Source organism: Lissotriton helveticus, chromosome 6 (assembly GCF_964261635.1).
Source record: "Lissotriton helveticus chromosome 6, aLisHel1.1, whole genome shotgun sequence".
Taxonomy (NCBI): Eukaryota; Metazoa; Chordata; class Amphibia; order Caudata; family Salamandridae; genus Lissotriton; species Lissotriton helveticus.
Genome location: NC_136067.1, coordinates 426,979,967 through 426,995,320, shown reverse-complemented (window position 1 = coordinate 426,995,320; position 15,354 = coordinate 426,979,967). Strand labels below are relative to the sequence as shown.

Here is a 15,354-nt window from a genome sequence, read left to right as displayed (position 1 = left end):
GGCAACTCAGGTTAGACAGGGCATATCATCAGGGAGAGGGGAGGTGGCAAACGATTTCACGCAGACTGTCGCAATGACGGACATGCAAGTACAACTAGGAAAGGATAAGCCCGTAAATATGACAGAGAATGTTGAGAAACAAGTCCCTTCACTTCCTGGGGATAAAGACGGGTATTACCAACACATTATTTGCACGGTTCAAGATGGCTAGAAGAATTGCTTGTGTAGGAAGATCTAGCAAATCTATGCCTGGAGATTGCATAGTGTTAACATTTAGATCACCTAATACGATTCAAACCATACTGGAGAGAGCTTGATCTAGATCTATCACTCATAGGGGGATAAATATCCTACTTTTTTTTTTTTTTTTTTTTACTTTTATTCATTGTTCAAATGCAGTACACCGCTATTCAGCCAACAACCCGGAGGCAGGCAGCATCTTTAGTTTCTTGTTGACCATATCTTGTGGTCCAGTACCATTATCATATGCAAGGATCATGTGTCAGTAACTTTTCAAGTAACCTATACAACCAAACCAACAACGCTTTGCCATTTGTCATAAATTATTTGTCAACATAAAGGGCATTTTTGACACTGTTATTAGGGCGATTTTCAAGTAGTTAACATCAAAGAAGTCGTAGGGGGGAATACGTGCATGCGGTGAACAGTCTCACTTGTGAGGGGGGAACTGCGCAGCACCCAAACTATTCAATTCAATCTGTCCAGATGCACTCACATAGTCATACGTTCGATTACCATCTTTATACAGCCAAAATCTTAGTAATGTTCCTCTAGTGAAATCTCACACCATGTGTGTCCAAACACCATGCACCCCTCATCCATCGCTATCAGGCATCTCCAGCCTCCCACACCCAGTGTCACTCGTCTATCTCTGCTCCAGCCAGCCAGGTCGTAAGGGGCAGCCATATATCAGTAGGTCTAGACCGCGGTGGTTGGAGCTCCCAGTATGTAGTCAGTTGATCTCGACAGTATAGGGCCGAATTTATCCAACCTGTCGTCTTTGGAGCAGTTTTCCTTTTCCAATGTAGTGCAATTTGTCTTTTCGCCAGTAGGAGTAACAAAGCAGCTAATTTCCTTGAGGCACTGGGTATGCCAGCGACATATCCCAGTAGAGCCACCATTGGGTCAGGAAGCAGTGTTTCTCCTAGTATCTGCCCTAATTTCGAAAAAACCTCCACCCAATAGTGCTGTATCGGCGTGCAACTCCATGTGAGGTGAAAGAAGTCCGCCTCTCCAGCCCCGCATCTCCAACAGCGAGAGTCAGGCAGTAATCCTATTTTAAAGAGTTGCGTAGGCGTGCGATACGTTTTATGTAGGAAATTAAAGTGTATCAATCGCAGCCTATAGTTAGGTGATAGGTTCTCTAACTGGTCACAGCAGAATTGCCATTGTTTATCAGTTATGTTTATTCTCGCCTCCGTCTCCCATTGCGATTTCGAGGTAGGCCGCACCCATGGCGTCGTGTCTTGCGTTATTTTATAGATCCGGGTGATCAGCTTTCTCGGAGAGCTATTGGTTAGTACGTTCTCCAGCGCCGGAAGCGAAGGCGGCACTGCCGGGAACATCGGGTATCTGGCCCTACATGCCGCTCATAATTGATAGTATAGCAGCAAATCAGAGGCCGTAGGGACTTAAATATCCTACCTTAGGGTTTCTTTTACCAACCACCCAGGTGCTTACAATACCCCACAGAGATAGAGAACTCGCTGGGGGGGGGAAATCAACAAAGATTCCCTATTCCAATTAGCAATAGATTTGATGCTTTAAGCTCCGTGGGTGTTATCAATTGACTGACTCTTGGGGCTCACCGCCTGGCCGAGAATCCTGGGCCAGGAACGGCCAGTGGTGAGGATACATCACCATTGGAGATAAGAGACAAGGGGTCTGATGTTAGTAACCAGCAAAGAGTAGGGTCTGAGCAAGTGAGGGGCCTAGATTCCAGTAATGAGGTGTTTGTACAGAGGGATTATGGTTTAAAGGTGAAAACACTAAATTTGACCTGTTCTTGTGATAATAATTGTAGGTTTGCCCCACCCCTACCTCTACAGAATAGTGACATGCCCAATAGTGACATTATTTCATGGAATATTGCTGGGTTGCGGTAAAAAAATAGTAACCCAGCATGGTGTAAATGTATTCAAGATAGAGATATAATAGGCCTACAGGAAACATGGTCTAATGGTTCATTTCATATTAATGGTTTTAAAACGTTTAACACACTGGCCTTGGGGGTAGGCTTAAGGGTGGCCTGAGCATGTACATCTCCAACAAACTAGAAATTACCAAAATACAGGCATTTTTGAGGAACAGTTTGTATCAGATAATTAAAGTGTTTATAAGTATGGATCAATGTGTAGTATTGGTACATTTTTATAATAACATTATTTCAATTGAACTCTGTAGGTCTTAAGTGAGGATTTAAATGAAATCTGTAATGTTAGGCCAGCAGATGTAATGATAATAATGATGGGTGATTTTAACTGTACTATGTGCCCCGCTGAGGATAACAGACTATGTGGCCATATATATGAAGAAGGTACTCACACCACTCATTTTTGTCATTCCCCGGCGGGAGAGTTGTTCAATGAATTTTTTGTTACAAACCAATTAGGCTTTGTAAATGAGCTTGTGGAGCCCCCAGTAATAATGCCTTCTACCTATAATGGAAGAGGTTTTTCTACAATTGATTACATATTAGTTTCATACAACTATGCTTTTAGATTACTTTGCGGTTGACCAGAATCCCAGAGTGATCATTTTCCGCTTTGCTTTATAGTTACTCTGCCCTTAAAAAAGGTCTCCAAGATTAATAAGGACAGAGAGGACACGGGCAAAATACAATTAGATAAAACTAATGGTTAAACACTAAAATGGTCAAAGGTGGACCCCGTAGAAATAACTATATCCCCTTTTCCGGTCGCGGAGAAAATATTCCGGGTGATCGACTCGGAGGTTCGCACGTTGCTTTGGGGTGGTGGGTGTCCTAGAATCACGCTACGGAAGCTCCAGAGTGGAGTGTACGAGCGGGGGCTGGCTGTCCCCGACATGAGACTCTACTATTGGGCGACGCAGCTGGTAAACATCAATGGGTGGGTATTTGCCCCGATGGATGAACCAGCCTAGAGAGTAGACCGTATGGTCTTAGGTAGTGGTACCTACCTGGACGCGCTCTATCGTAAGGGTGGGTGCAGATTACCTTTGCTACCCCAGACGGCTACGGTTGTGGGAATTTGGAGGAAAGCGACGAAAGTGCTGGGTTGTGAGGCGAAACTCACGGCCCAAACCCCGTCGTGGGCCGGGGACTACCTGTCAGAGGTAGTGAAATTGAAGGGCCTGGGCAGGTGGAGCCTGATAGGAATCGATGTCTTAGGAGACCTATGGAAACGAGGAGACGTGTTAGAGTTCTCTGCTCTGCAACGGGAATTCCAGATGTGAGGTGGTGGGGGGGGGGGGGTGGAGTTCCTGCACTATCAGCAAGTGCGACACGCCTTCCTTCGACATCTCCAGAAGGGCGATCAACTGCCAGATTATGCCCCGCTCGAAGATAGATTGCTGTTAGACCCAATGATAGACAAGGCCTTCTCCCTCACGTATAAAAAGCTTCTCAACAACCTTCCGGATCCCCTGGAGCCACTGCGTGAAAAATGGGAGTCTGATGTGGGGCTGTTAGAGGAGGATGATTGGAGGGAGGCACTGCAGAGTCCCAGGGAAGTGGCAATCCGGGCAAGGTTCCGGTTGGTCCAGCTGCGCGTCCTGCACCACTCCTACACTCCCCGCACAACACAATATCGTTTTGGCTACGCTGATTCAAGGTTCTGCCTGCGAGGGTGTGGGGAGGAAGGCTCCTTTTTTCATATTTTGTGGGACTGTGTTAAGATCAGGTCGTACAGGTCTAACTTGGCAGCCATTGTCCGAGGTGATTGGGGCTGAGGTCCCGTTGGAGGCCAGATGGCATATCTTGGGAGTAACAAATGACACCACCTGGCCCAAGTGGGATAAGATCTGGCTGGTATTGGAGAGCATGGTCGCCAAGCGGAACATAGCTCGCTTGTGGGGCAGCGACATCTTGCCAACTGTGAAGAATGGACGCACGACCTGGACTGGTGCCAAAGTGCTGAAAGAGTGATTTACAAAAGCAGGGGGTGCCCTAAGAAATGGGACAAGGTATGGGAGCGGTGGAGGAGTTACAGAGGGGAAGTGTGGGATACGCAAAAAGCCTCTATGCAATCATAAGATTATGTAAGGACTATGGTTTGATGTCGAAATATCTAACGCACTTAGGAAATAATTATCAGCACAATACCGTAAGAAAAATAAGGACTAAGGCTGGTTTAATTCAAGATGTACCCAAGCATATTCCAATCTGAAAGTTGAATTACACAGGCAACCTAGAATATCTAGTAACTTCAGATCTGCAAAATTGGAATATAGACAGGCAATAAAGGAAAGAAAGAATACTTTGAGAGATGAAGCTTGGGAAGCCCTACACACAGCATCTGTATTGAAAGATAGTACAGCTTTTTGGAGGGCCCTTGAAGACACCATTTCTATCCACTCAGGATGGCCAATTATTAGCAATTGCTATCTCCGAGGAGGAATGGATTAGGTATTTCTCACAGGTATATAATGGCATTGACACTTCCTGTATTGTATCTAATGATAATTTGGATAGTAATTACTCGAATGTCAATTTAAATCTCACCTTAGAGGAAGTGAATGGAGCTTTGCATTTGAGTAAGACTGGAAAAGCACCCGGTCCGGACGGCATCCCAGTAGACCGGTCTAAATGTAATATTTCGCAATGGGGGCCCGTTATAACGCAGGTCATTAATGCCAGTTGTCAAACTCAACTACCTGAGACTTGGGGAGTGTCAATAATAGTTCCCGTTTTTTAAAAAGGGGATCGTCATAATCAAGGTTGCTATAGACCAATCGCCTTATTAGATTCAATGGTGAAAGTGGTGGGGCGCGTGATTTTAGAGCGCCTGCAGGATTGGGCAGAAGAAAATAATATTTTAACACACCTACAATACGGTTTTCGAAAGGGGCTTGGAACCATGGAGCAGTCTTTAAATCTGGCCCTGCTTATAGGAAAGTATACCAAGGCAAAAGTTAGCAGATTGTAATGGTCTTTGTAGACTTAATCGCGGCTGATTCTGTGAAACATGCAAGACTGTGGTAGGTCCTTGAGAATCTGAGAGTAGACCCGGAATTTTTTTTTCCTAAGGAACCTTTATAGTAGGGCGTCAGCTAGTGTGCGTTTTGGAACAGGGGGTGAACGTACAGCTCTTTTCCCATTAGAAGGGGGGTGAGACAGGGTTGCGTGCTGGCCCCCTTTCCTTTTGACTTGTATACCAACGGGCATGGGGATGCATTAGTAAGAACTACACATGACCTCCCCCAAGTGGCAGGCCAACCTATTCCTGCACTCCTTTATGCGGATGACGCAGTTATGTTGGCAAGAACCCAAACTGTTCTCCAAAAGGGGCCTTAATGGATTCTCTGTGTTTATGAAGGATTTAGGACTCAGTATTAACATTGCTAAGACATACGTAATGAGATGTGGCCGTTGATCCGTGAGAGCAAAAGATATCCTTGTAGAAGGGCAGAAGCTAACCTCAACTAAGAGCTTTTCGTATTTGGGTGTATTGTTTAATCAAAACGAATCGTGGGCTCAAACTATAATTGACAAAAAACTGATGTTTATTTGGTCATCAAACACCCTGGTAACCTTCTCTAAGAAATTGGGCTGGAAACCTCCTGGGGAGTTGATACAAATCAAAGTGTATCACTTCCGCAATGTACGGAGCTGGGGTGTGGGGGCTAGCAAATACCATGCAGCTGCAACAAGTTGAGAATTCTTTTTTAAGATTTATATTATCTGTCTCCCCTAGCACATCATCTTTTGATTGCCATGAAGAACTGGGTCTCCCCTTTATTTCTGATCTAATTAAAATAGAACCGATACTCTTGTGGCATAGTATCTGGATTAAGGAGCAGACACCGTTAAACAGGGATATTCTTGCTGATTGTCTTAAATTGGACGGTACCTTAAAAATCTAACCATGGGTTATATTTGTTCATTATTTCATGAACGACTTAGGGCACACAGAATATTTTACCGATCCAAGCTCCTTACAGATGATTTCAAGGGAAACAATAAAAAGGGAGGGGCTTTGTATGCTGTAAGAGGTCCGACTGTCTGGTGAACTTTTGAAGCCCACCTTTAACCAACACCAATCTATTTTAAATACATTTGTAATGGAGCCATATTTGTCATTTGTTCCTGTAACTTATGATAGAATATTACTGGCCAGATTCAGGTTTAATATGTTTCACAGATTGGTGGCGTGGCCTAAAATGAATGATTGGTCGAGACCGCTTCCATCGTGCCCTTGCGATAATCAATCATGTCAGTCTACCATTCACTCCGTTCTCTTTTGCAAATTTTATTCCGAGTTAAGGAAAGTGTGGATAATCCACTCTTAAAAACCCAGGGGCTAAGACTATATCGCCCTGCTTTTTTTAAAACTCAGCTGTTGGATAACGAACATGTAATATGGAGGCGTGCTATGTTTTTAAAGAGAGTACTACGTTTAAGGAAAAGTCTAACTATTCCAGATGAATTTTAACTGGGGTTTTTTTTTAACTGTTTTAAAACCTTTTTGTATGAATTCTATTTATGAATGTACACCTTTTTTTATTTGTGCTTTTAGGACTGTAAACTTTTAACAGTTGAATAAAGCTTTCTTGATGAGGATGATGATTTAGCAAAGCCAAAAGGCTGTGAATCATTGAACACCAGGACCTGTTGATTTTGTCAATGCATATTTATGCTTGCGATCATTCTGTTTGTAATCGAAAGGACGGAGAAATGTAGCGGACTGAAAATACCAATAAAATCAGCTACCATATCACTTTAGAATGATTTCAAAGCAATTGTTGTTTTCCAATTAAATGATAAATAAAAAAATTGCCGAGTATATATATAGCTCCAATGTAACTCCCTTAAAAACATGTTACGAGTGAAAAGTAGATTTTGGTTCCAGTACCTCCAGTAGACCTGAACAGCACTGCATGGGAGTTGAGCTGCTCTTACTTAAATCTCAAACACCACCAATAACCGACAAAAACTGTTTAGCACATATTCCAGTTGAAACACTGGTGCCTCCTGCTAGCCACCTGCACAAAGCTTAAACGTGTCAAACCTACTGTGCCATGCTTCTGAGGGAATGTTGGTTGTTTTGCAGAAGTAACCACTAGTGTGAGAGCTGTGACTTCATGAGTCCTCCACCTTTACAGGAGAAGAGCAGCAACTAGCTGCAATTTTGATAAGGAAATATAATTAACTATATATACACACATGAAGAGATGCGGAGATCAACTTTTATTGATCAAGGTTTATGGAAATCGATTCTAAAGACAATTAATAAAATCTGCATGTGCTAAACTTCATTAACATTGGATCACTGGGAGGGAGGGAGGAGCTTCGCGCGAAACCACGATGGCCGCGTGAGCTTAGGGCTCCCGAGACCCTCGCTACCTCCCGCAATTATTCTGTCTTATATCCTGCTTTCCATTGAGACTCCGTGAAGACAAACCACGCGTCAGGCGAAATCTGCAAACAGATTCAACATCGGACTTCGGGATCCAAAGTTATGGCGCCTTGAAGATTGCGGCCTATCCCTCCGAGATGCCCGGTGGTGGAGTTGCCCTACTGCCCGTGCAGTAATTGAACAACAGCGGCTCCCGAGAGATGGGTGTCACCGATCAGCTTGGTTTCACTTTCGGTTTTGGGTCCAAGGGGGCCGACAACTGTGAATAAACTCCCCCTGGGTTCGCAGAGAACGTGTGAGCCACCCGGGGCGTCTACACCGCCCGTCTATGCCAGTGTCGGAGAATTATTGCCCCTCGCCCAAAGTACGGGGTTCTCCTTGACCTACGGGATCAGGTGTCGCCATTTTTCTTATCTGCAGAGTTACGGTGACTCGCTTCCACCAATGGCGGGGAAACCTGACGGGGACAAGCTGAAATCCAAGACTACTCGTCGTGGTGGCTCCACGCAATCGAATAATATGGATTGCTATACCCAGGTGAAGGGCTCTCCCGGAGGAGCTGCTACGAAGGAACAGCCTCTATTGTCGTCCGAACCGACTTTACAGGACGTCATGGCCGCCATATATGGCATCAAGTCCTCACTGGGATAACAAATTGAGGCCCTGGCCCATAAACTTGATACCGTGGCAATTGATGTGAATTTGATTAGTGCGGATCTGGGCAAGACTAATGAGAAAGTCAAATCATTGGACATTAAGACGTCTAGTCTAACCAGTGACGTTACTGCCCTGCAGACGGACGTTGCTCGATTGAAGAGCAGCGGTGATACCATTTTCCGCCGTCTCGAAGACTATGAAGGAAGGGCTCGCCGGAACAACGTCCGCATCATAGGTGTTTCGGAAAAAGCGGAGGAACCAGCTGCAGACCTCTTCGTGGAGGACTTAATCACTCAACATCTTGTACCCAAGGGACTGAGCAAGTTCTTCACTGTTGAACGTGCCCATAGGGTCCCGGGCGGCCGTCCACAACAGGGAGCTCCTCCACGTCCTATCATAGCCAGAATCCTTAACTTTCGGGACAGAGACGCTGTTCTGCAGGCTTCACGGACTAACGGCCCTACGCGATTTGAGAATACCACGGTCAGCTTTTATCTGGACTTTACGCAATCTGTCCAGAGACAAAGACTTGGCTTCATGGGTGTGAAACGACGATTGCGGGATATGGGCCTCAAGTACGCCATGCTGTTTCCAGCCAAGCTGCGGATTGAACATGCGTAGCGGACTTATTTTTTTCGATCGTCCAGATGTCGTGGCTGATTGGCTTGACTCTTTACCAAATCGGTCTCCACCGGAGAGCCAGCCTGGTGGTGCGGAGGGAGGACAGGCCGAGTAGGAACGGGTGCCTGCGGATGGTGTCCTGAGGTCATTTGTGGCCTTCGAACTGTGGTTCGATGATTTTGACAATTGACTTGATTTTTTGCATTTCGGGAATTGCGGGGTCAATAGTGGGTCTCTTTCCTCCTCTGTTTTTCTTCTTGTAGCTTAGTTTGATGGGTGGGCGACAGGCACACTGCAAGTTTGGGTGGTTTTTCTGTATTGCGCAGGGGTGCAGGGTGGGGGGTGTTGTAACGGGTTTTTTTTGCAGGGGGGGTTGGGGGGCTGTGTTGGGGGCGGTTTGTTTTTCTTTGCAAGGCAACGTATATTTCTCTCTTCTGAAAGTCGTGCTGGGTTCTATCAGGGGTTAGATCTTCTTCCTTTCCGGGATGGGGGTAGGGCGCGGAAATTGATGAGTTGGAATGTGAATGGGTTGGGGGATCGCATAAAACACAGTGTTGTGTTGCAGCTGTTGAAACGTCTCTCGCCAGATATAGTTCTCCTGCAGGAGACGCACTTGGTTGGTAATACCTGTCATGCAATGAATAGGAAGGGGTACCGTCTGGTTGCTCATGCTGGGTTCTCCTCTGGATCTAGGGGTGTTGGTATTTTGATAAAGACGTCGCTCCCACTTGAAATTGACTCCACTATACTAGACGACAGGGGGCACTATGCGACCCTCACGGGTAGATGGGAGGGCCGGACTATCTCCTGGGTCTCTGTTTATGTCCCACCTGGCCTTCAGTCGACCACGTTTGCGGACCTGGTTCCGATTCTTCTTGCTCTTCCTGAGGGGCCTTTGTTCAGAGGTGGTGACTTTAATGCAGTTGTCTCTGGACATGAAGATCGGCACCCTCCCAGGGACCTTAGGGATGCACATAACTGGCTGCCTGATTTCCTCAGTACCCTGGGTTTGATGGACTGTTAGAGACTGTTGCACCCTACGCAGCGCCAATACACTTTTCTGTCCGGAGCCCACGGCAGTCTCTCCAGGATTGACTACTTCTTGGTACCGGCGGGGCAGGCCCTCGCTGTTGCCGAGGTTAAGCACTTGGCCCGCGGTATATCTGATCACTCCCCACTGTGGCTTAGGGTAGAGCTGGGCTCTGAGACGGAGGGTCGTATCGCTCCGATTAATCCCTGGTACTTTCGTGACCCCAAAACTCGAACGGCTTTGGTGAAATCTATTGACCAATACTTCTTGGAGAACGAGGGTTCGGTCTCATCGGCTGTATCGCTCTGGGAGGCTTTTAAGACGGTTCTCAAGGTCCAGGTCCTGTCATTGATAGCTAGTGTTAAAAAACAGAGAGATGTGGAGGTGGTCAAAATTGAGACGGAGATCACTGCTTTGGAATTGGAACTCGAGCGAGGGGCCACTAGTGCTGTGACGCATGTACTACAGCTAAAGCAGCATGAATATAAGACATTGGTCACCGACGCGGCCAAGGCCATGGGTAGGGAGCAGCAGGGTCGCCTTTATGATGTCGGCGATAAGGTCGGTAAATTAATCGCGTGGCTAGACAAGAAGGATAGGGCCAGTAGAGTTGTACCTGAGATTGAGACGGTGGATGGTACGCGGGTTTCTGACCCTGCGGAGATTGTTCGCCATTTTGCGGAACATTTCAGGAAGCTGTACTCCTCTGTGTCTGATAGGCCGGAGGAGGACTCGCGGTTCTTATTACACGATATCTCCTTACCGTGTCTCTCAGATGAGGAACGGGAGTTGATTGACACTGCGATAACGGCGGATGAGGTGGCCATCGCGATTCGTTCGTTGCGTTCGGGGAAGGCAATGGGTCCTAATGATTTGCCGATAGAACTTTACAAGTTGAGGCCTGATAGACTCGCTCCCTACTTGCGAGATATGTTTATGGAGTCCCGAGAGTGTGGCTTTCTCCCTCGTGATAAGCGTTTAGCTACTATTGTGGTGATTCACAAGGAGGGAAAGCCCAGAGATAAGTGTGCGTCGTATAGACCCATATCCCTCTTGAACCCTGAACCTAAGATCTTGGCAAAGATTCTGGCGACTAGATTGATCACTGTCGTTGGGGACCTGATCCATCCGGATCAGTCCGGTTTTATTTCGCACAGAAATACGGCTCTCAATCTTACGTGCTTGCATGGTGTCCTCGCGAGAGCGTCGACGTTGCGTGAGCCGGCCGCCCTGGCGTCTCTGGATGCCACGATGGCTTTTGATACTATTGAATGGCCTTACTTGTTGGCGGCCCTGGCCAAGTTTGGATTCGGACCGGGTTTTAATGGTTGGGTACGGCTGCTCTATGAGGACCCTCTCGCACAAACTGTTGTCAATGGCCGTGTATCGGCTTCCTTTTCGCTTGCGAGGGGGACTCGTCAGGGTTGTCCTTTATCCCCGCTCCTGTTTGCTCTGGCTCCGGAGCCCCTTGCCGCGTGGATTAGGTGGGAACCTTCGATTAAGGGGATTCGGTGGTCTGCTACCCTTGAGGATCGTGTTTCGCTTTATGCGGACGATATCCTAGTGTACTTGACCTCGCCGCGGAAGTCCCTTATGGTCTTGTGTGATGTCCTTGCCTCGTTCGGTAGGAACTCAGGCCTTGTCATTAATTGGACGAAATATTATCTTTATGTTCTGTCGGGCGAAGTTCCTCGCCCCCCGCGTAACTGCCCAATCCAGATTACCCACACAGGGTTTAAATATCTAGGTATCTATATTTCCCTGGACCCGGTGCTTCGCTATCAGCAGAATCTTCTTCCGCCCTTGTCGCGCTTGCAGCAGGATGTCGCGGGTTGGCGAAGACTGCCGCTTTCACCCTTAGGTCGGGGTGCGCTCTTTAAAATGATGTCCTTGCCTCGTTTTCTCTACGCTCTTCAGAACGCTTATGACATCGTCCCCGCCAGCTATTTTCGAGCGGTCGAGGACCTCCAAAGGAAACTGATCTGGGACGGTAGACCGCGTATTTCTCTTGCCAAGCTGACACTTCCGTGGTTTGATGGGGGTATCGCTCTCCCGGATCTAAAGCGTTACTACTGGGCGTCTCATCTGAGTGCCATTAATTACGGAATCTATGGACCCGACCCCCATCCTGCCTTCGCAATGGACAGATGGTTATTGCCTGGTGGCGATTACTATAGGGCTCTGTATTCTAAATCTGTTATTGGAGTTCTGTCCTGCCCCACAAAGATAGCTGTACGCTTGTGGCGAGATGAGACTAATGCGACGGGGTGGGCTGATCGCTTGACTCGGGCGACCCCGCTTTTTTGTTCGGATAGGCTTGGTAAGCTCTGGAACTCCAAGGGGTTCGATAAGTGGGACCTCATAGGCATTAGCAAGGTTGGGGACCTCTGGGTTAAGGGGCAGGTAAAGTAATTCGAGTCGCTGCAGGGGGAGTTCGAGTTGCACAGCTCTGAATACTTTCGCTACTTGCAGGTTCGGCATGCCTTGCACTCGGTCTTCCAGGTTGGAGAGGAGGTTCCGGAATCATCTCCGCTCGAGGACAGGTTGTTGGATGGATATTTACCTGATAGTACCATCTCCCTAGTTTATAAAAAGCTTATTAACACTAGAACAGACCTCCTCACACACCTCCGGGAGCAGTGGACTCGTGACGGCCTTGAAATGGATGACGAGGACTGGCAATCTGCGATCTCCTCTCCAAAGGAGGTCGCGATCCCAGCTCGGCTCCGCCTGGTCCAGCTTAAGATACTGCATAGGATTTACATCACGGGCCCACGTCTGATTCATATGGGTCTCTCAGAAGATGGACTGTGTCGGCGCGGTTGTGGGCGGGTGGGGACTTTCCTTCATATTATCTGGGAATGCTGTGGGGTCTCGGCCTACTGGAATAAGATACACGATGTGATGGGGGAGGTCACGGGGATTGCTCTTAGTCCAGAGGCCAGGCGATGCTTATTGAATATATGGGAACCTACTGACCATAATGTAATTCAGACGATGTGGGTTACCCTGGGTGCCATGATTGCTAAGCGTGACATTGCTCAGTTGTGGGGATCCCAGAGGGTGCCCACGCTTGCGGCATGGAAGGAAAACATGGACTGGTGCATGTTTAGGGAAAAAACGGTCTATCTGGCCCGGGGTAAGCCCCGAAAATGGAGTAGAATGTAGGGACCCTGGAATGAGTACCGTGGGAATATTTGTACACCACCTGTATCTGACGCTCTGGAGGTTCTGCCTTCTCCCTGAAACTGCATTCCACCATCTCTCTTATTAATTGTGTTCTGCCTTAGATTTCTCCCTCCTCCCCCCCCCCCTATTTTTGTACCTGCACTGTTTGTAGACTATGACATTTTTTTTTCCTTCCCCGTATTGAACTCAGTACTGTATATGATACTTCCTTTTGCCTTGCTGTTTTGTGAAAATTTTCAATAAAAATATACACAAAAAAAACATTGGATCCCTGAATGGTCACCTGTATAATTGCTTTGAAAACTGCAAAAATCTCATGTATCTGCTATGTATATTTTTTGTGTACAGTAAAATACACTTCACTGTGTCTAAAAGTAGGACACATTTTTCAAAGCAGGACAAAAGTATTCACAGACCTGAAACCATTTAGTGTTGTATATGGTATATATGTGTAAATGCATAAGAATAACAAGACACCCTATTAAGAGCACGTAATGTGTTACAAATATGCTCTAACTGCACAAAATGCTGCAGAAACCGATTTTATCTTTTCCCAAATGTCAGCTAACCCCCGACGATATAATGGCTCTGCATTGCAGCATATTTCCATTGGCCCTGGACATAAGCTAAACATTAAGTAATTATGAAAGACAAAAGAATGTAAACATGCAGCACTTATACACAAAAAGAACTTAGTCTGAATAATAGAAAGTTGAGGATTACGAATTACTTACAGACGGTGACCACGTCCCCAATAGACACCAATTCCAGCCCGAGCCTTTGATTTTCCATTACTTGAACAGCAGCCATCTGTATACACCACTGTGGAGTCTCCTGTAAAGAAAATTAAATGAACAACAAGCAAATAAATATACAATACTTATGTTAAAGAACCAATCCAAAATATTCAAACCAGCTTCTAGATTACAGCAAGCTATATACACACACACACACACACACAGGTCTTCCACCTGTTTTTCGGTCTTATGCAACATGTTCATAGCACCTCTATCATGACGTTTCTTCACTGGCTTCCGGAGGGTGACCTGAGTCACTTTGGAAAAAACTCCACTGTGAACAATTTTGTCCACCAACACAGCCTTGGCCATCACAGCAGGATTATTTTACCTTATCTAATCAAATAAATGCTCAAGACTGGGTCCTACCATAACGTGCTGGTCATTAGCCCAGTGAATCACAAAAGGTCTGGCAAGGATATTTCCATTTACTTGCTCACTACTCTGGAATTTCCTGAAGGAGACTTTTTAGGTTTGTGGGGTGCGCCAAAAAAAAACCACTTCATGGTTACCTGGAGATGCCTTAGAGGCAGCTGCTGAAGTGCCATCAGCCCTATAAAAATCCCCAAAACAAAATATAAATTCCCAAACAAATTGCTTCCTAAAGAATTCATATTGGTCAATTGAAGGATAATGAGTAGCTGGATCCAATCAACTTCCATCCCAAGACATTTACTAAGAAGCCCAAATATTAGATGGGAAATATTTGTAAATCAAATAATGACTGCTCGGTCATCTGTGCTGGAAGACACGTTCATTAAATAGGAGTATGAAACGAATGTAGTGCACAGACCAGAACTCAACAGATAACTAAGGGGAACAAGCATTAAAAATGCACTAGGTCTAGCCTTTGATTAAGTTAAAGCCATTTGCTTTGCTATACAATACTATTAGCAAAGCAAATGACTAACTTAATCAAGGGCGAGACCTGTTGCATTTTCAAAGCTTGTTTTTGTTCTATAAACGGGTGCCATAGCACTATTTTTTCAATTACTGTCGCTGTTCAGGTCGTTGTTCACTTAGTAATTTGGTGCTGATGTTCGACCTATTTTCCGGAATGTTGATACTAGTTTTTGTGGTGTGAAGATCTGCTATTTGTAGCCAATCCATAGGTGTGCGGGATATAGCATGACAGAAACGATTCCATGTCTTGGCAGCAATTTTTGATGGGTATTTCTATTGCCAATAGGGTTGCTTACGTAAATTTAGAAAAAATTGTAATTTACTATACTTTTTTAATTTATCTATTATCTATATTTATTCATGTTCAATTAATTCAAACCATTACATGTAAAAGAGCTATGCATTGCATTTACACTTCAAATAAAACAGCCAATACAGCCGAAATAGAATTGCAGGGAATTAAAAACAATGACAACTGTAATGTTTCATTGGTGTAAAACAGAAAAAAATGGCAAGAATAATTCAGATAAAAGCAGGATCCGAGGTTTTTGAAGGTAGAGGTATGGCGTCATGTGCAAAC

General features: G+C 45.8%; 1 protein-coding gene across 2 annotated transcripts in view; it reads right to left on the bottom strand.

The window, feature by feature from the left end:
• RNASEH1 (ribonuclease H1) overlaps positions 1-15,354 on the bottom strand; it is a 797,310-nt gene that overhangs the window by 572,985 nt on the left and 208,971 nt on the right. For both annotated transcript variants that reach the window (XM_078647871.1, XM_078647872.1), the window contains exon 4: positions 13,809-13,908. In XM_078647871.1, coding sequence (XP_078503997.1) covers positions 13,809-13,908 — 100 coding nt within the window. The remainder of the gene's footprint in view (positions 1-13,808; positions 13,909-15,354) is intronic.